Below are 21,366 nucleotides of genomic sequence, written 5' to 3'. Positions count from 1 at the left end.
ACCAAACCTTCAGAGAACAACTACAAAGAAAGAGAATTACAGGCCAGTATCTCTGATGAACATAGATGCTAAAATCCTCAACAAAATATTAGCAAATCAGAACCAGCAGTATATTAAAAAGATACACTATGACCAAGTGGGATTTATTTCCAAGGATGCAAGGCTGGTACAATATTTGCAAATCAATAAACATGATATATCAGCCTGACTGGTTTGGCTAAGTGGATAGAATGTCAGCCTGCAGACTGAGGGGTCCCGGGTTCGATTCCGGTCAAGGGCATGTACCTTGGTTGCGGGCACATCCCCAGTGGGGGATGTGCAGGAGGCAGCTAATTGATGTTTCTCTCTCATCGATGTTTCTAACTCTCTATCCCTCTCCCTTCCTCTCTGTAAAAAAATCAATAAAATATATTTAAAAAACAAACAAACAAAAAAAAACATGATATATCACATAAACAAATTGAAAGACAAAAATCACATGATCATATCAATGGATGCAGGAAAAGCATTCAACAAAATCCAACACCTACTTTTTATAAAAACTCAGAAAATTCCATATATGGCAAACCTACAGCCTACATCATACTTAATGGGCAAAAATTGAAACCATTTCCCCTAAGAACAGGAACAGAACAGGAATGTCTGCTTTCACCATACTTATTCAGCAAAGTACTGAAAGTCCTAGCCATAGCTGTCAGACAAGAAGAAAGCATAAAAGGTATCCAAATTGGAAAGGAGGAAATAAAACTCATTATTTACAGATGATATGTCATGATATCGTACCTAGAAAATCCTAAAGCTCAACTGGTGTGGTTCAGTGGTTGCGCATTGATTTTTGAACCAGAACATCACGATTCTATTCCCCATCAGGGCACATGCCCAGGTTGTGGGCTCAATCACCAATAGGGGTGTGCAGGAGGCAGCCAATCAATGATTCTCTGTCATCATTGATACTTCCACCTCTCCCTCTCTCTTCCTCTCTGAAATCAATAAAAATATATTTTAAAAAAGAAAATCCTAAAGATTACCAAAAATCTGCTAGATTTAATAAATGAATTTAGCAATGTAGCAGGATACAAAACCAACACCTACAAATCAATGGTATTTTTATACACCAAGAATGAATTCTCATAAAGATAAACTAAACAAACAATCCCATTTACCATTGCAACAAAAATAAGATACTTAGGAATAAACTTAACTAAGGAGGTAAAAGACTTGTACTCAGAAAACTACAGGGCTTTGAGAAAAGAGAGGAAGACATAAACAAGTAGAAGAATATACCATGTTCATGGATTGGTAGAATCAACATCATGAAAATGTCCATACTACCCAAAACAATCTATAGATTCAATGCAATTCCTATTAAAATACCAATGGCATATTTAACAGATCTAGAACAAATACTCCAAAAATTTATATGGAACCAAGAAAAGACCCTGAATAGCTGCAGTAATCTTGAGAGAGAAGAACAAAATTGGAGGGATCACAATACCTGATATCAAGTTATACTAGAAAGCCACTATATTCAAAACAGCCTGGTACTGGCACAAGAACAACCATATATATTAATGGAACAGAACAGAAACCCACCCAAGCCATTCCTCCCAATTAATATTTGACAAAGGAGGCAAGAACATACAAGGGAGTCAAGGCAGTCTCTTCAGTAAATGGTGTTGGGAAAATTAGATACATGCAAAAAAATGAAACTGGACCACCAAGTTACACCATACACAAGAATAAACAAATTGGATAAAAGACTTAAGTCTAGAAACCATAAAAATCCTAGAAGAAACCTTAGGCAGCAAAATCTTAGACATCTCTTGTCGCAATATGTTTACAGATACATCTCCTAGGGCAGTGGTCGAAAAACCGCTGCTCACGAGCCGCGGTTTGCCACTCTGTTGACTAATGAGTTTGTCGACCACTGTTCCTAGGGCAAAGGAAACTAAGGAGAAAATAAATGGGACTACATCAAAATAAAAAGCTTCTGCACAGCAAAACAAACCAACAAAATGAAAAGGAAGCCCACTATATGGGAGAACATATTTGGCAATAATACATCAGATAAAGAGTTAATATCCAAAATATATAAGGAACTCATACAACATAACAAAAAAAGACAAACAGTCCAATTAAAAAATGGGCAAAGGACCTAAATAGACACTTCTCCATAAGTGGACTTACAGATGGCCAAGAGACATAATGAAAAAATGCTCAAAGTCACTGGTCATCAGAGAGATGCAAATTAAAACAACAATGAGGTATCATACCTGTGAGAATGGCTACTATCAAAAATGACAAGTGCTGGTGAGGATGTGGAGAAAAAATAACACTAGTACACTTCTGGTGGTAACGCAGACTGGTGCAGCCATTATGGAAAACAGTATGGAGTTTCCTCAAAAAATTAAATATGGAACTGCCATTTGACCCAGTGATCCTACTTCTAAGAATATATCCTAAGAGACCCAAAACACCAATCAGAAATAATCTATGCCCCCCTATGTTCATAGCAGCGCAATTTACACTAGCTAAGATCTAGAAACAGCCCAAGTGTCCATCAGTAGATAAGTGGGTAAAGTTGTGGTACATTTGCACCATGGAATACAATGCAGCAGTAAAAAAAGAAGGAGCTCTTACCCTTTGAGATAGCATGGAGGGATCTGGAGAGTATTCTGCTAAGCAAAGTAAGCCAGTCAGAAAGACAAGTATCCCATGATCTCACTCATGTATGGAATCTAATGACCAGTAAACTGATGATCAAATAGATCCAGAGACATAAGAAGCATGGAACAGATTGTGAAATCTCAGAGGGAAGGTGGAGGTGGGTAGGTGGGAAGAGATCAACCGAAGAACATGTATCCATATATGCATAACCCTTGGCACAGACAATAGGGTTGTGAAGGCTGGGGGTGGGGGGATGGAGGTGGGCTAGAAGAGGTCAAAGGGGGGCGGGGGAAAGGGAGCGCATATGTAATACTTTCAACAATAAAGGTGTTTTTAAATATATTTTTATTGGTTTCAGATAGGAAGGGAAAGGGAGAGAGAGATAGAAACATCCCAATGATGAGAGAGAATCGTTGATCAACTGCCTCCTGCACACCCCCCCACTGGGAATTGAGCCTGCAACCCAAGCATGTGCCCTGAAATCAAACTGTGACCTCCTGGTTCAAGGGTCTATGCTCAACCACTGAGCCTCACCGTCCAAGGCAACAATAAAGATTTATTTTAAAATTAAATATAGCAATAAAACATTGAAAAGGCAAAAAAGCCTATTGATAAAATTAAAAGGCAGATAGAAAACTGGGAAAATATAACTAGTTGATTTCTTTATTTGAGAGAGACATAGAAATTGGCTTCCTCCTTCCTACCCACTACTGGGGATTGAGCCTGCAACCCGGGAATCCAACCAGCGACCTCTGACCTCTCTGTACACAGGACAATGCTCAACCAAGCCATAGTGGCCACCAGATCATTGTAACATTTTTGACAAAGGGTAACATTCTTATTAAAGAGCACTTACAAATGAAGAGCAATATCAACACCTTGTAGAATGCAGGCTAAAGGGTATCAACTGGTAGTTCACTATAGAATAAAATTAAAGCTAGTGAGCCTATAGAAATACTCTTTTGAGTTAATAATTCTACATCTAGATGTTTGTCCTAAAAAGTAAACAAGTGCACACCCAGCTGGCATGGTTCAGTGGTTGAGCTTCCACCTGTGAACCTGGGGGTCATGATTCAATTCCCCGTCAGACCACATGCCCAGGTTGCAGACTCAATCGCCAGTGGGGGCATGCAAGAGGCAGCTTATCAATGATTCTCATCAGTGATGCTTCTGCCTCTCCCACTCCCTTCTACTCTGAAATCAATAAAATTATTTTTTTAAAGTGAATAAGTGCATAAATATGTAAGAGCAAGATTATTGCTCATTGAGACATAGTTGTAATAGCAAAAAATTTTTGAAAAATACTTCGGTGGTTAAATTTTGACAATATGGATGTCATACAGCCATTAAAATTTTAATTGTTATAGAAATATTTTTTTTTACCATGTATTTCCGAGTAAAAGTAGTAAGTTATTTACTTATAAGAACCAAAAATGAGACAAGCAATAATGGTTATGCTGAGAGGCAAATGAATCAGTCTATAGTGAGTTTCTTTCTAGGCCAACAGTTCTTTTGAGTCCCAATTTCTATGTCCAACAGTTCCTTATGTGTACATAACAGCAATGATATTTCAGTTCCGGATGGTGGACAAATGGTGGTAATGCAGGTCCGACCCTCTCTGGTTTGGTCCTGGGCAACCTGCAGTGATGCACAGCTACTGACTGCTAGTATGGCAAGGCATCGTCAGTGTCTTCCATCTCTGGACTGTTTTTCTTCTGTCTTCATGACTGGAGCACTCCTGTCAATTCCTCTCTGTTGCAGGAATCCACATGGTCTCAGAGTTGTTTTCTGAAAATATACAAACATATTCTCGACCAAAAGTTAATAAAGGAAGCTTTTCTATAAATTTGACTTGTGATCCTTTTTCATTTTTTGCCCAAACGATTTTCCTTTGGCTTGTTTTGACCCCATGTATGTTTTACATGGGTGTTAGCATTACAAATGAAAGTTAATTTTCTAAAGTAAAAATTTTCTAGATGTAATCTACTTACAGGATATTTATCCTTACATGACATTCTTCTACTGTCCCCCCTTTTTTGGTTCAAATATTTGCTTGTCTCATTTTCGGTTCTTATAAGTGAATTTCTAGTATCACATGAGCTCACTTATCCAGGGGAAATGATGAACAACATAGACTGATGAACAAGAACAGCATCGATCAGACTGTCAGACCTCAGAGGGAAAGTAGGGGAGGGTGGGGATAAGGGAGATAGATCAACCAAAGGACTTGTGTGCTTGCATATGAGCCTAACCAGTGATCACGGACAACAGGGGGGTGGGGGCATGCGTGGGGAGGGGTTTGGGATGGGAATGGGGGGGATGAGGACAAATATGTGATACCTTAATCAATAAAGTAATTTTAAAAAATAAAAATAAAACTACATTTACAGAAAGGGGAAAAAAAGTACTAAGTTATTAAGCAGTGTGATTTAGATAAGAAGTCAAGAAGGCAGTATAAATACACCAGAATATTAGCAGTACATTACCTTGGGGTTGTGATTTTAAGTTGTGTTTAAATATGTGGATGTTTGTTTATATAATCCTGAAAAGTAGTTGAGTAAAGGTAAAAAAAAAATGGATAGATTTTACCACATAAAATTTGAAAGTTATGTATGACAATAGAAATATACAACTGGAAAAACTTCATAAATATAGTGCTATTAATAGAAAAAATGCAATTGACCACTAGCTTATAAACTTTATAAGGGCACACATCAGGTCTGTTTTGTTGACTGTGATATCATAATAAGTACTCAGGGAATACTAGTATATTTTAAATGAATGACCTGTAAGTTGATTTGAGGGATGGGTTCATCTGTACTTTCCAGCTTTTCTACAATGAACTTTGTCACTTATATAATTAATTGTAACTATTTAGCCGTCTTTTAAAGATTGACTGTTAAGACTTTTGAAATATATAAAAGGTATCCTATCTAATAAAGAGGGAATATGCTAATAGACCCTCATGCCATCGCAAAGATGGCAGCACCCACCGCCAATAAGGAGGGGATATGCTAATTGACTATCACGCCCTCAAAGATGGTGGTGCCCACAGCCAATAAGGGGGGAATATACTAATTGACTGCCACACCCTCAAAGATGGTGGCACACCTGCCTCCAGAGTCCCCCAGTCCCCTCAGCCTCCCAGCCCCCCAGCCGCCCAGGGCCAGCCCAAGGCACAGACAAGCCTCCAATGGCAGTTGCCGAGCCACCCAGGGCCAGCCGAGGCTTGTGCTGCCGGCAGTGGCAGCAGCAGAGGTGTTATGGAGGCGTCACTTTCCCCTCATCACCGGGTCTCCTCCTGCCCCTGAGGGCTCCTGGACTGTGAGAGGAGGCAGGCCGGGCTGAGGGATCCCTCTCCAGTGCATGGATTTTCATGCACCAGGCCTCTAGTTCTAAATATAAGTCACGAAACACATTTGTTTTTGTATACCTAGGCACTTTTCAAAAGGAGAAAGGAAAAATAAGAATACTTAGTATCTGAAACAAAAGAAAAATACAAATATACTTCCAATCTAGGAAAATAAATTCTCAGATATCAAAAAGGGAAATATATATCTCAAGTATTTTTTGCACTTAATCTTCCACTGTATTTAAAATCTTCCCATGCTCAGTGACTCAAAACTCTTTCAGTTAATTCTTACATTAATTCATATAGTTTCCCAGTTCTAATCGCATCCTAACCATTACTACCGGAATAATATTCCTGATGCATAACTCTGATCATGACCTGCTGTTTCAAAGCTTTTCCTTGAGAGCCTGGGATAAATGTTACTCCATTCACCAAGCCTTGCGGATATAATTTAATCTAGTGATTAATAGTGTAAATGGGAACCAGATTACCTTGTCTTTATCTCTCTACACATCAAATTCGTATTTAAAATAGGGATGATAATAGAGGTGCTGAATTTATAGTTGTTCAAATGAAATCTGATTAATTCACATAAGCACATAGTATGTGCCTACTATCTCATAAGCACTTAAAAGTAATTATTTTTTACTAACAGAGCAGTATGATCACCTTTGTTGAGATTCTTAAATTTATACTAAATATATTTTACATGTTTTCTGTTTATTACAAGTTTGTAAATACCTTTGAATAGATTATATGATGACCATTTTGCACACACACATACAAACACATAACCTAGTTCAGTGGTTTTCATATAGTAGCTATTAATTAAATAAATATCTTTTAACTATTGTAAATGAATAAAAGTAAATTTTTCCTCAGAGAAAGCGAGATAGGTTCTTTGGTCTGAGTAGTCATTAAATATATATATATATATATATATATACAATAGCCCTAGCCGGTATAAAAATATACCTCACTGGATAGAGTGTTGGCCTGGGGACTGAAGGGTCCCAGGTTCGATTCCGGTCAAGGGCATGTACCTTGGTTGCAGGCACATCCCCAGTAGGGGGTGTACAGGAGGCAGCTGATCGATGCTTCTCTCTCATCGATGTTTTTAATTCTCTATCCCTCTCCCTTCCTCTCTGTAAAAAATCAATAAAATAAAAAAATAAAAAATCAATAAAATATATTTTTAAAATATATATATATATATACACAATAGAACTTCCTTTTTAAGTGGACCTAGAAAGTATAATATTCTAATGAGAAAAAGTTCCAGCCTAGTTTTTTTTAAGTGGTTGGGAGTTTTCATAGAAGTCATTTCAAAAATTAGTGATTAGATATGGAATAGGTAATCATGTGTACCTTTTTCCTACTAAAGCAGAATGTCATAGAAAGCTTCTGAAAAATGGCCAAAAAAAATGTTTAAGAGAAGAGAAAAGAGCTATGTAGTTAGCATTCAGGAAACTTGAGCTGGTGACAAGTTAATTAAGTAGAGGGTGGTTTTAACAAAGTGACACAAATTTGCGTTTTTTGGAAACTCAGTGTAAAAGTTAATTTATATTTTCCAATGGAAGAAATTAATTAGCTCCAGGGATCAGTCAGAAGTGTCAGTTTTATCTGGCAATTCTCTGGGAGATACTTTCAAAACAGAGTGGCAATTAAAGAGTATCTTTGGGCTTTTGATTTGATTGCAGGAGATAACAATGGGTTGAGGCAAAAGAAAAATTAAGAGCCATTGTGGGCTAGAAATTAATGACTTTATTACAGAGCCTCTTTTTGAGCTGTGGTTTCCAACTCTCATCTGAGCTTTGTATTTCACAGATTTGTTGAGCCCTTTAAAGAAATGGAAGTCTCGCTATCTGATGGAGCAGAATGTCACCAAGTTACTTCGGCCTCTTTCTCCAGTCACACCACCCCCTCCCAATCCAGGCTCAAAGAGCCCCCCACTGACCACACCTGGCCCATCTCACCCAGAAGAAGAATGTCGAAACGGATACAGCCTCATGTTCTCACCCATCACGTCTCTTACTACTGCTAGTCGCTGCAATACTCCTCTGCAGTTTGAGGTGATTTGGGTTTCGTTGTTGGGAGTGCTGAATATGAAGTCATCATTTGCACCTCCTCATTTCAAATTCAATATTATTCCAAATGCTTCTTTACCATGTTCCTTGCCTGTCTCAGCAAGAGAATGGGAACCCTCAGGGTCAGTGTGACCTATTACCTGGTAGCCTCTCATCTTGGCAGTCCACATATTTCCCAAAATAGGAATAATTATACCACAGATGACATTCATTTGCCTTTTGCATGCAGTCCATTGGCCTCCTGAACTTGAGGTAGTAAGCATGCTAGATCTCCATCTTAGGCTTTACTCTCTACTTGTTAAACAGGCCTCTAGCAGCCTAGTAATAATTAATGACACAGCCTGAGAGCTCTGATTATAATATTTGTGTCTTTGTTTCTAGGCCTTTAAATTAGTAAAGTGTCTCTTTCCCTGTTGTTTTGTATTCTCATTATGGGCTCAGTGAATAGGGATTGAGAAAGCATATGGTTTATGACAAATGAGGGTTTTTTTTCCTTATTCTAGGTTACTTTCCCTTTTTGTTATAATGTGTTAGGAATAAGACAGAAACTAACAACACGTTTATAAAGACAAATTAATTACATTCACTCTCTGGATTAAGTTAGAAATGTATTTCTCAGTTATTTCAAAACAATTCCGAATCACTTTAGTATTCAAGTTTGGGTGACACCAGATTTGCAGAGTAGATTCCAGGTATATAAAAATGTACCTCATTTATTGCATGTTGCTTTGATTTATAAGCAGACACTGTTTTTTTTCTTCTCAGAAAAATTTGTTCTGATCACTAAACACTCAGCTCTGTCCCTAACTTGCACTTCTCCAGATGATTGTCCTAACCAATGCCATCCTCATCCCTGTTCAGTATTTATGAGAGCATGGGGATGAAAAATATCTGGACTTGTAAATGGCTAACTCAGAGAGAGGTAGCAACCTTAAAAACAAGAGGCAGCTATACCTAAGCTAGACCATATGAACTTGACTTTTGGAGCAAGCCTCTTTCTGGTGGGCAAAAAATATTCCTGATTACATTGGATTTCTAATAATTCCCTGTGGCGTTCTTTTTAGCCAAATAGTAAAGCAGCTGATTCAGGCCTTACTAATTTTACTTGGTCTAATTGCAGTTGACTTTTCAATTAGCAGCTAGAGTTTGATAAGTAAAATTTCATGAGAGAACATTCTCCCTGGTGGGCAGCATATTATATTAATAGGGATTCATACCTTGTCATTGTAGGTTTTATTATAATTAAACATAAAATTAGAAGGTAAGTTGCCTTCCCAAACAGCCAAGTTTAGTACTCAGTGTATTTCCTATCTCTTATAGTATTTTTGATAACTATGAAAAACTATGAAAGTGTAAAGTGTTGCATATATTTTTTTAAATCAAACATCTTTTTATTGATGCATAGTCTAAGCATAATGTTAGAATATCAGGAGTGGGGGAAATGTTATAATGTATTAAATAGTCTATCCCTTCATAAAGTTCAGTGTATGTCTCTACTATTTTAATCTTATTATTTAACTGAGAAAATTTAGCCTTTCTAATCAATTAAAAAACAAACTTCACTATCCTGACCATCTTTATCATTCTAATTGCCATACTCTTTCCTACTTTCTAGTATAAGAAATTGTGGGGAACCTTATTTCCATCCAAGACTGTGACACAGAGAAATACCTAAAGGTGTCAAGAGTAAAAATCAGCTTGGTTGGGGAAAGAATGTTTTTGAAAGGAAAAATAAAAAACATTCCAGGGGGGAAAGTGAGAAATTTCTCCAACTCCAAGACAAGGAGTTAAGGAAACATGTAGTGGAAAAGAACAAGATTGTAAGGAGTGGGGGAAGCATCAAGAAAAGAGACTAAAAGCAGCATTGAGAAGACACACTTTATTTGCCCCTCCTTCCCACCAGAATAATCCTTCTTCTTTCTGCCTTGTGATCCATACTCCACTATCCATCTCACACTCTATCCACCCCACCAAATAAAATTAATAGTCAATAAATACCCTGCTCTGCTGAAGCAGCCTCATTTCGCCTACCATAGACACAGTTGTCAGTAGTATACAACATTAAGAACCCCCCCACCCTTACCTTACCCCTGGCACCCCGAACTCTTGTCACAACTACCACCATCATTCTTTCCACTTTTCACCATTCAGATCTTCCCATCAGAGTTCACTGCCCACTTTGTTTGAACTGGGTTCACTGCCCACTTTGTTTCACCTGATCAGATACCTCAGGTGAAAGCCCTAAGGGTAAACCTGTTTTGGAAGCAGGGACTCTCAGAGTATACACAACTGCTTATTTCCCTCTCTGTTTCTAAAAGTACAATTGATTTTAACATCAGAGAATGTCGGTAGGTATGGTCAGATCCGATTAGATTATGTCAAGACCATCTAGTCTGAGCTACAAAGTCCATCAGTCATATCTTCTATAACTCATTTAAGAGGAACAGGCCATCTCCCTAGCCCTGTCATCTGCCAACATGCTAAGTGGTTTCCCTGGATAACAGTGGTGGGCCTGAATCACATAGGAAAATGGGGAAATGTAATGTTCAAGAAGGGAGTGTGGAGTGAAGGGAAAAGATTCCCCTAAGGAGGAATAAGTGGTCAGGTACCCAATAACAAATACTGTAGGTTGCTAAACTCTCATCTAATGTAGAAAGAAATATAGTTGACCCTTGAACAACACGGGGGTTAGAGGCACTGACTCCCTGCACATTTGAAAATTTACATGTAACTTTTCAATCCCCAAAAACTTAACTACTAATAGCCTACAGTTGACTGGAAGTCTTACTGATAACATAGTCGATTAATACATATTTTGTATATTTATTATATATTGTATTCTTACAATAAAATAAGCTAGAGAAAAAAAATTAAGAAAAATCATAAGGAAGAAAAAATACATTTACAGTACTATACATATTTTTTTTAAATCCATGTATAAGTGGAACTGCTTGTTCAAGGGTCAACTGTAATAGTGTGAAATTTCACCTCTTTCCTGATAACTGCTTGAGATGTTTACTTATAGCATGAAACATAACCAGTTTATTCTTAAATGCTTTCAAAGGCACCAGGAAGCATTTTAACAAGTCATTCTGTTCATTGAGATGAATTCTGCAGTTAAACATTTCCCCTGTGCATTCTTGTCCCTCCCACCCCACCCCACCCCAAAAAAAAAGTTGTGGCTAACTATCTATGCTTGCTTTTACTTTATTTTTTGTTTTGTTTTGCTTCTTGACTTCAAGTAGATGAATAACAAGATGCTTTTCCCTCCTCTAGAACATATCCTCCCCTGAGAGTTACCCTGCGAATAGGCCCGAGTCCCTGTCACCCGAGGTAGTTATCACACCATCTCAATCACACTTGGAGGCTGATAGTGAGTGTGCATGAGTGTGTGGGAAGGGCTGGGGAATCCAAGTGAATGGGGTGATGGGCTGGAGGGTGGCCGATTGGTCACTGTAAGTTGAATGAATCTTCCCATGTATGACTGTTGTTACTCAGAACTCTCAATGTAGGTGGAGGAAAATAAAGTAGCTATGTGTGTGTGGTGGGGTTTGTTTTTGTTGTTGTTGTTTGGGGGAGGGAGTGGCTAAAGAGTTTAAAGGAATAGTATTTAGAAGTAAAGTTTAATGAAGGCTGAAAGTATGGTAGGAGCCTTGTTAAAGTCTGACAAATAATGTGTGTTTGTTAAATAGGAAAAGTTGGATCAAATGTTGGTAGGAGCTATTTTTTGATATTTATTATTTTAGGTTGATAAAGGAGCAGCTTGTTGGGAAAGTTAGGCAGTAATTTATGCCTTGTTCCTGGGTTAATCTGAGAGCTCTGTTTAACTGCATATTTTGGGTTTTGGTTGGTAGATTGAGGGACTTCTTTAAAATGGGAGAGGCAAGCCTCTTGGCTCTCTACATTCTTGTAGCTCCTTACTGGGTACACAGGAAAACTACGGCAGCCCATGGCTTCTGTGATCCGGGCCTCCATTCTGCAGTGGTTGGAATATGATTGCCATACAAGTGGTATCCCTTAGGACAGGTAGTTATCAGCAAACTCATTAGTCAACAGAGCGGCAAACCGCGGCTCGCGACCGCTGCTGTGGAAATGTAAAATTCAGACTTTAGTGGTATTATTTCTTAACTATTAGAAGATTTGGACAGAGGTAGTAATGATTAATTCCATGAATCCACATAGAGTAAAGACTCTCTCACATAACCTTTTAGAAATTAACTGTTAACACACACCCCTTCTTCTAATAAAAAATTAGTATTAAACACAGTGACAGTTGACCAAATTCCGAATCAGTAGGATTTTATAGAGGATTGTGAAACTGAGAAAGGTTGTATTATAGTGTACTAGAGGTTTTCTGCGTGGTTTTTGCTGTCTTACAAGGAAAGTACGGTGTTCTCTCCTCAGGTGCTAAAGGTTCTAAGATAGCATATTTTGGAGGCTGACATGGTGTGATATCTGGGTTTCTGGAACCATTCTTTCTAGAGTGAGTTAGTTGACCTAGTGATGGAAAATCTTGGTGTTAGGAGGTAATGATAATCAAATAGTAGATGGGGCTTATTTTTGGTACATTTCAGCATTTCAGATACTCTGCAGTGATGGGCATTAATAGTATTGTGGTGTGTTGACATAGATTAGAGGTTAAATAAGAATTGAGTGACCAGAAGGTTTTATGAGGAACATACCTATTTAATAGTGAAAGTGAATGAATAACTGGTTGGTTGATGTCTTGATGCCATTCTCCTTTACTGAACCAGTACCTTAAATACTTGACTTTCCATCTACTTTCTACTTTCTTTCAACTTTTCCCCTCCTTCCACCTTCCATCAATATTAACTTAGAAACGAATAACACCAGAAGCCAGTTATATAAGCCAGCTGGTCTCATCTCTAGCATACATGGGGCTCAGGTAAATCCCAAATTAATACTGCCAATCCCTTAATGTAGTGCAAGGTGATTCAGCAAACTTGATGAAAGGCTAAGCAGGCAAAGTAGTCACATTTGGCCAATTATCTAATTCTGATTTTTCATTATTCTCCTAAAGAAAGATTTGAAAGTAATTTGGGAATGGTGGGGGTTGTTAGTGATCTGGCCTGTATGCATATTGCTACATGGGACTCTTACAGATGTTAATGGCATTCTCTCTTCTGCTTTCATCCCTTTTGTCTCTGCTGTTCACCTGTGCCCCTCTTCCCTCCTTTCTTTTCTGCCCTTTGACTGTTTTCCTTCTCCCCTACCCCATGTCTCCATTGATTTTTATTCTTTCAGCTTTGTCACCGAAAAGACCTGGACCTGACAAAAGTAGGCTACCTTGACTCCAACACTAACAGCTGTGCTGACAGACCTTCCCTCATCAACTCAGCTCATTCTGACCTGGCTCCTCATCCCTCCATTGGGCCCACCTCTGAGACTGGCTTTCCCAGCAGGAGTGGGGATGGACATCAGACCCTTGTGAGAAACTCGGACCAGGCATTTCGGACAGAGTTTAACTTAATGTATGCCTATTCCCCATTGAACGCTATGCCTCGAGCAGATGGATTATATCGAGGGTCTCCCCTAGTAGGAGATAGGAAGCCTTTACATTTGGACGGGGGATATTGTTCCCCTGCAGAAGGATTTCCCAGCAGATATGAACATGGTTTTATGAAAGATGTCTCTCGTGGATCCATGTCACCTGGTGGTGAAAGAGCTTGTGAAGGAGTCCCATCTGCCCCCCAGAACCCACCACAGAGGAAAAAGGTAAGTTTCACACGATACAGAGCACTAACAATAGATACTTATGAAGTTACCACCATGTGTTCAGCACTGCTCTCAGTGTGAGGAAAACAAAGATAAGTAAGACACAGTCTCTGCCATGCCCAATAAAATGCAAGCTGTTTTAATACAATTTGATAAATTTTGTAAATAATCAGCAAATTTAAGTGCCTATCATGTATGTGCCATACACATAGTAGGCAGTTCAAAGAATAGAGCAGTGGAAAAGAATATTAGCAATCAGTTGTATTATTTAGCACTTCCCATGTTCTAGTTACTGTTAAGCTTTATTAAGCATTTAATCCTCAAAATAATCCTGTAAGATAGGTAATTTCCCACTCTTTAGATGAGGAAACTAAGGCAAGTTGAGTGACTTGCACATGGTCACACAGCTAGTAAATGGAAGAGCCAGGATACTACCCAGGTCTGTTGGAGTCTCAATTGCATGCTCTTATTGCCACCATGCTATATTGCCTCCTAGGTTATGCCCTAATGGGGCTCATAGCAAGTGATAATTATATTAATAAGTAATTAATTACAGTGGTAATGGATGCTTCAAAATAGTTGTTCAGATGTGGTGAAAACATCTTAACAGGGGAACCTGCCCAGTCAGATCTGTGGAGGGTACTTTAAGAATAAGCAAGAAGCTCTTGGCCAGTTTGAAGGGTGGTGGAGTAAGAGATAACAGGTCACTGATTTAGTTGATCTTAGACAATAAGTAAGTAGGAATCAATCATCCAACAAATGAGGGTGAGGATGTAACAAAAGAGGGAGCAGAACAATTAATTATGTGACAAGTAATTATGGATGGGATGTAATTGTAAACAGTTGAGTGTTGCCATGGTGTCAGAAGAAGGGTGGGCAGAGTAAGGAGGTGAATCAAGAGAGTTGGGCAGAGCCAGGCTATAGAGAGCTAGCTAATGGTTTGGGACTTGGCTTTTAAGCAATGCCTGTTCTAAAAATTACAAAGCCAAAAGTTTGCTTTTTATATCAGTGATTTTTCAACTAGAGGCATTTGGATATGCATGGGAGTATTTGGGGGTTGGCACAGCAACTTTTATTTATTGGGAAGGGCTAGAGAAGCTAGATGCTCTGTGTGTGTGACAGTCTCACATAATTGCAAAATATCTGTAGTACTATTGGTAAAATGTAGCCTAGTGGCTTTTTACATTTATGTTAAAATAAAATACATTACCAAAAATTATTAACTCCTTTCCAAGATTGTGTCTGAAAAATGCATATGTAAAATTTATCTTATTTTGAGTTTTGTTATATTTTACATTTGGACAAAAAATGAGAGCCCTAAGAAGATAGAAGGAGAAAACACTGGCAGATAATTTGGAATAAAACAGCAATGGATTTTGAAGACTGTTGCATGAACAGCATTGTCTATCAGGAACAAAAATGGAAATAGACTTTGGATTTCTGGTTTCATTATGTGCAAAAGTGATTGAAATCATGATTTATTTCAGAATTATTGCTGAGCACCTGCTATTGGCCAGTTCTGTGCTGGATGTTAAAGATAAAAAAAAAAAAAAAACACAAATAAACTTGGTCTTTGCCCTGATAAGACCATACAGTTTAGTGGGGAAACAAGCAAGACATTGTAACAGACTACCAGCAGTGTAAGCCCAGTACACTGTAGCAGCACAGAGAAGGTATGCCAGGCGGGGCAGGGAGAGGATTGTGTTGTGGCAGTCAGAAAGAATGAGGCAGATGAACAATGAGATGGGGAGAAATTTCCAAGTCTGTATAGGTTAGAGCTGACTTGCTGCAATAAGAAGTGAAATCATTGCCTTTCTCCTTTTATACTAGTTTCTCTATGTGTATGACAAACACTAATAAATCTCTTGAGTGTATCTTGGAAAATTAAGCACATTTAATAATCCTGAAGAATTGGCTTTTTCTTTTGTTTGGGGGTATTTTTTATATTTTTATTGATTTCACAGAGGAACAGAGAGAGAGAGATAGAAACATCAATAATGAGAATCATTGATTGGCCGCCTCCTGCGCTCCCCACACTGGGGATTGAGGCCCCAACCCAGGCATGTGCCCTGCCCAGGAATCAAACTATGACCTCCTGGTTCATAGGTCATTGCTTAACCACTGAGCCACGCTGGCCGGGCTTCTCTCTTGTTTTTTTAAACAGCTATCTCTAAGGATTTCTGAGGCATTAGAAAAAGCTATCAGAATCACCTGGAAGGCTTTTTCAAACTACATAAGCTCCCAACTCTCCACCCTCCCTTTTCTAGGAGCTACCGTTGTTGCAGATAACTATGATAGCACTGTAATCTCACAAGTTTTTCTGAAGGCAGAAAAAAATGTTGAGTTCTACTAGTGAACACCAGTCCTCAAAAATATTATTACCTGGTGTCTTCTCTTCTTACCAATATCTAACTGATGTAAATATGTAGCTGTGCTCAGATCTGCATCATACCTGACAGAAGTTGCCAATGTTGGTACCTGCGTTGTTTGCATGGCTTGCTAATGGTTTATAGGGGTCCATATCTCCCAATTGCTACTGATCCACTAACAATGTCTAGAGTCCTATTTGTTATTTCCTTCCTAGGTATCCCTGCTGGAGTACCGCAAACGGAAACAGGAAGCCAAGGAGAATTCTGGTGGGGGCAGTGACTCTGCACAGAGCAAAAGCAAGTCTGCAGGAGCTGGGCAAGGCAGCAGTAACTCACTTTCTGACACTGGTGCCCATGGTGTGCAGGGATCCTCAGCCCGAACCCCATCTTCCCCTCACAAAAAGTTCTCCCCATCTCATTCCTCTCTGTCCCACTTGGAGGCGGTAAGCCCATCTGATTCCAGAGGCACTTCATCTCACTGCAGACCACAAGAGAATATCAGCAGTAGGTGGTAAGTTGATATTTGATGCTTTAATAATTAAATGAATCATTCCCAGTTTTATCTAAAATGTATGGGAACACTTATCTGAGAAAGCCAGACAACAGTGCCCTCGATCCTGTTCAGCTGATTAAATAATATCAGCCAGAACCACCCCCCGCCCCCAGCTTTACAAAAGCCAACAATGGCCACCGATCCTGTTGTACACCACTTTGAACTGCATACAGTATAGTATTTGCTGGGCCCTAACACTGCCTCTTATGTTATCTCATTTCATATGAAAGGTAAATCAGGAAGGAGTTCAGCTCAGTTTCGCTTTAAATTGACAACAGAAGTCTCAATTCCACACAGCTAGCAGAGAGATAAAGACATATTCTGAAAGGACTTGTCTGGCTTAGGGGAGACCACAAATAACTAATACTGATGGCAAGTACTTGAGTATCCCAGATGAGTGAAATAGAGGATGAGGCAGTTCAGTGATCTTGAACTGAAGAAATGAAGTCTGGGAAAGAAGAGGTGGGGCTCAAATACTGTTTATTAATCTATGAAACATGTATTAAATACTATGTGCCAGACACATGACTTCACAGGAGAGAAAACTTAGCATTTCAAAATGGGGGTTGAGCACACTCTCCCTCTTGGGAGCATGCCCATGACTTTCCCTTCCCCCAGGTGTGTCACCTCTGCTTTTCTCTCCTAAGCTCCAAGGGCCCTTCTTTTGCCTCTGTAACTTGTGCCCTGAGCCCATTTCTTCTATGGCTCGCTTTTACTACCTCTGTAACTTTCTAAACTTTCTCTTATAATTTGGCGGGGGGGGGGGGGGGGGGGGTTTAAAAGAAGTAGATATCTTTAAATTTACTTTTTCCTTGATTGCTTTTTTTTTTTTTTACATCAAGATGCAATGTAATTGTTTTTTAATTCTTTATTGTGCTTTTTCTTTAAAAGTTTTTTCTTTTGTGCCTGACATAGTTTGAGGCAGAGAAAATACCTTGTTTTAAATTGATGTCTAAGAAGATGTTTTTTAAGTGAATATGTTGTACAACCTTTGTCAGAGATTCAGTTGTTCCAGACTCTTGACTCTGAAATCCTGCAGCATAAACTTGCACCCTGTTGCCTTCACAGGATGGTTCCCACATCAGTAGAACGACTCCGAGAAGGAGGGAGCATCCCCAAAGTCCTCCGAAGCAGTGTGAGGGTGGCCCAAAAAGGAGAGCCTTCTCCCACATGGGAGAGTAACATCACAGAGAAAGACTCAGGTAAGCCTAAGGCTTTGTGCTGCCAACCAGTTCAGGGACATGTGACCAGGCTCCATACATTTCATAACAAATGCTAGGCTAAGGTGAGTCAGCTTCTTATGTGGTTGGGCTTCATTGTATTCACGGTTCCAGCTTGGTTTGCTTCTACTCTTTTGGGCTACAGCATTCTTAAGATCTACCATTGCTTTCTCTCTGTCTGCTTTTTTTTTCCCCCCAAGGGATACCTTTTGGTAACTCATCTGTCCAAAGGCCTGGAAATCTTCCCTGTTGGAGGATGAAGAGAAAGGAGACAGGAGTCAGATCAGGCATTTAAGACATAGCCCATAATTAACCACTCCTTTTGCCCTTGTCGCATGCTACACTCACCTTATTTGTCAGAAAGAGAGCAGCATGGGTTAGTGATGGCATTGGTGATTGCAATAAACAATGGCTATTTCTCAGTTTCTAAGAAGCCAAGTTGATTTTGTATTACATTCCAGACCCTGCAGATGGAGAAGGCCCAGAGACACTGAGCTCAGCACTCTCAAAAGGAGCGGCCGTTTACAGCCCTTCCAGATACAGCTACCAGGTGAGGCAAGAAATTGCTCATTTCTGGGCATAGGAGTATGTTCTGGATGCCAATGTTTTGAGATGCCATCTTTGTGTATAGTTTTAGCAGCCTTAGAAATAAGCCATCATCTGCTCACCTTCGGGTAATCAAATCATTCCAGAAAAATAAGTGATCAGAGATAGCTATTTTGCGGTCTTTGGTATTCTAAAAAGAACAGTAGTTAAGATGAAGAAGAAAAAGGAGGGTGTTTTAAATATTCACAAACCTAAATGGCTTAAATAGGGACTTTTTCACCTCTTTATCTTTTTCTTCCCAACTCTTTCTAGCTCCTGCAGTGTGATAGTCCACGGACAGAATCACAAAGCCTCCTTCAACAAAGTTCCTCCCCCTTTCGAGGACATCCCACCCAATCTCCAGGATACAGTTATCGAACTACTGCACTGAGACCTGGAAACCCCCCCTCTCACAGTTCTTCAGAATCCTCCCTCTCCTCTACGTCCTATTCCAGCCCCGCCCACCCTGTGTCCACAGACTCATTGGCCTCATTTACGGGGACACCAGGGTATTATAGCAGCCAGCCACATTCTGGAAACAGCACGGGCAGCAGTCTTCCAAGGAGGAGCTGCCCTTCTAGTGCTGCTAGCCCTACCCCGCAGGGGCCCTCAGACTCACCGACCTCAGACTCGGTTTCCCAGTCCAGCACAGGAACTCTGAGTTCCACCTCCTTTCCTCAGAACTCTAGGTCGTCATTGCCATCAGACTTACGGACTATCAGTCTGCCCAGTGCTGGGCAGTCCACTGCCTATCAGGCCTCCAGGGTATCTGCAGTTTCCAATTCACAGCACTACCCGCACCGCGGGAGTGGGGGTGTGCACCAGTACCGACTCCAGCCATTGCAAGGGTCGGGAGTCAAGACTCAGACAGGACTTTCCTAGGGCTTCTGGATTTGGGCAAATAGAACTGAATGAGCCCATAGCTGCTTCCTTCCAGCTGCCTCTGGAATCTAGGCCAAGCAGATTGCTGGGGAAGGGGGTACAAGGTGCCAGAGGATTGGGTCTGGTCGACAAGAAACAAGACTTGTGGTCACAACAGGCTCAGGCCTTGGAGAAAGATGTAAATCTTGTCTGAAGCAGAGACTATAAAGAAGTTTCTCCCTGCTGTTAAGGGTACATTGTTGACAAGCAAATGGTGTTTCGGTTAGTAACGGTTCTAAGTGCAATGAGTTGTGTTGAAGCCTCCGTCTCCCATCCTTGCCTGTAGCCTGTAGTCACTTGTGCAGTGAGGACATCTTTTTAAATCCAAAAAAAGTTTTCTTTTCAAAGGAAAAAAAAATGTGAAAAGAGCCAATCTCCAAACCCCAAGCCATCTGATAGTGTTAGGGTTTTATGCACTTAAGAAAAAAGGTAGGTATGTAAATGTTCACCGGAAGACAACCATTCCAAAAGCAGATATCCAGCCAAGATGTGTCCACCAAGAATGTTCCTACCTTTGTCTTTAAATCACCGAGAAATAGGCAGGGATAGTGAAGCTTGGAATGTGCTCTGACTAAGGGGTGCCTGGCTCTCTGAAGAAAAGCTTGTGGTCAACTCTTGATTATTCAGGAGCAGATTAACCTAGTAGATTGTCTGAGCCCCCAGCTGTTACCATCCCACTCCCCTTCCCCAAGCTATTTCACAGCTCAGTAACCCATGAAGGTAATAGGTAAAGAAAAGAGGAATGATAAGTGAGGTGGGCCAATTGCTACTTATCAGCTGTTGGCAATAAATTTACTTAGGAAGGATCCCAGATGGTTTGGGAATTCTTTGAATTTTATTTTTTCTGCTCCCAATTAATCAGGAGTTGACGATCCCATGAGTAGGACCGCCTCCATGATTGGGGAGCATGCACTCGTGACTGCAGGGTAAGAGTGGAAAGATGTGTGGAGTGGTGCCGACAGGACTGTGATTGTGTGTGGGCATGTTCCACATTTCTTTGGGGGATGCTCATTTGAGAGTGGCCTGGGTGAGACAGTTAGGAAGCCACCCACGCACCTAACACTGTTCTGGATGAGAGACAAGAGCAGACTGGCTTCTCCCCATCAGTGCATTGTGCCTGTTGTACGCCCCTGGAGGAGCCCTGGAGCCAGCCCAGGTGGGGTACACAATCTTTTTAAAATTCCATACGGTTGCCAGCTTCTTTCTTTCACTTGTTTACTGTAATATCCGGCGTGTTTTTATTTATCTAATTTTGTATTCAGTTATAACCATGGTAGGGGTAGCAGATCTATGACAGGTGTAATCCCTGGTGCTGCAGTGGACCTTACTTCTTTTCTTTTGGACAAGATAATACTGTGAGTCTCCCTCCTTCCTTCCCTCCAGATTGTTTTTTTTTGTGTTTTTTTTTTGTTGTTTTGTTTTGTTTTTGCCCAGCCTCTTCCATCCCCTTCCTTCTACCCTTCCTACAACTATCATATGCACAGTCTTCTCTCTTTGTGTGTGACTGTTACAAAATTTCATTTTTTCAAAATTGAAATCAGGTGTTTGCTCAAATGAGGGGAGATTTTTCTTTTTAATGCTGACAACTCAGCAGAATACTTTTCTTTTTGTTTCCCCCACAAACCCATCAGTCTGGGAGAGCCTTGGGAGTGGAAATCATGTGGCCTGGGATGCTGGTTTCTTTGTATATTATATAAAACGTATGTAAATGTCTCTCCATTTGGGCTGGGGTTTGCATTCTCTCCTTGGCTGTTAACCAAGGGGAGAGGCCAGCAGGCAGGCAGCCCTCACCCTGCCTGGCACGTGCAGAGACCCCAGCCACTCTGTGTGGGCAGGGTGCTGTCAAGACCAGACCTCTGGGGGGGATGGGGGCGGG

The 21,366-nt window shown here is 40.2% G+C and overlaps 1 protein-coding gene across 15 annotated transcripts in view; it reads left to right on the top strand.

The window, feature by feature from the left end:
• The window catches only part of SETD5 (SET domain containing 5), an 87,890-nt gene extending 66,524 nt beyond the window's left edge, over window positions 1-21,366 (top strand). For 11 of the 15 annotated variants that reach the window (XM_079795688.1, XM_079795683.1, XM_079795684.1 and 8 more), the window contains 7 exons: window positions 7,847-8,091; window positions 11,383-11,439; window positions 13,372-13,842; window positions 16,427-16,722; window positions 17,833-17,966; window positions 18,446-18,534; window positions 18,843-21,366. In XM_079795688.1, the coding sequence (XP_079651814.1) occupies window positions 7,847-8,091; window positions 11,383-11,439; window positions 13,372-13,842; window positions 16,427-16,722; window positions 17,833-17,966; window positions 18,446-18,534; window positions 18,843-19,451 (1,901 nt within the window). In that variant the 3' untranslated portion in view covers window positions 19,452-21,366. The remainder of the gene's footprint in view (window positions 1-7,846; window positions 8,092-11,382; window positions 11,440-13,371; window positions 13,843-16,426; window positions 16,723-17,832; window positions 17,967-18,445; window positions 18,535-18,842) is intronic. The other 4 variants (XM_079795677.1, XM_079795676.1, XM_079795675.1 and 1 more) reach the window with 1 other exon arrangement.

Source organism: Cnephaeus nilssonii (genome assembly GCF_951640355.1).
Source record: "Cnephaeus nilssonii genome assembly, chromosome: 17".
Taxonomy (NCBI): Eukaryota; Metazoa; Chordata; class Mammalia; order Chiroptera; family Vespertilionidae; genus Cnephaeus; species Cnephaeus nilssonii.
The sequence above is the reverse complement of the archived record's forward strand: the minus strand, read 5'-3'. Positions and strand labels throughout refer to the sequence as shown.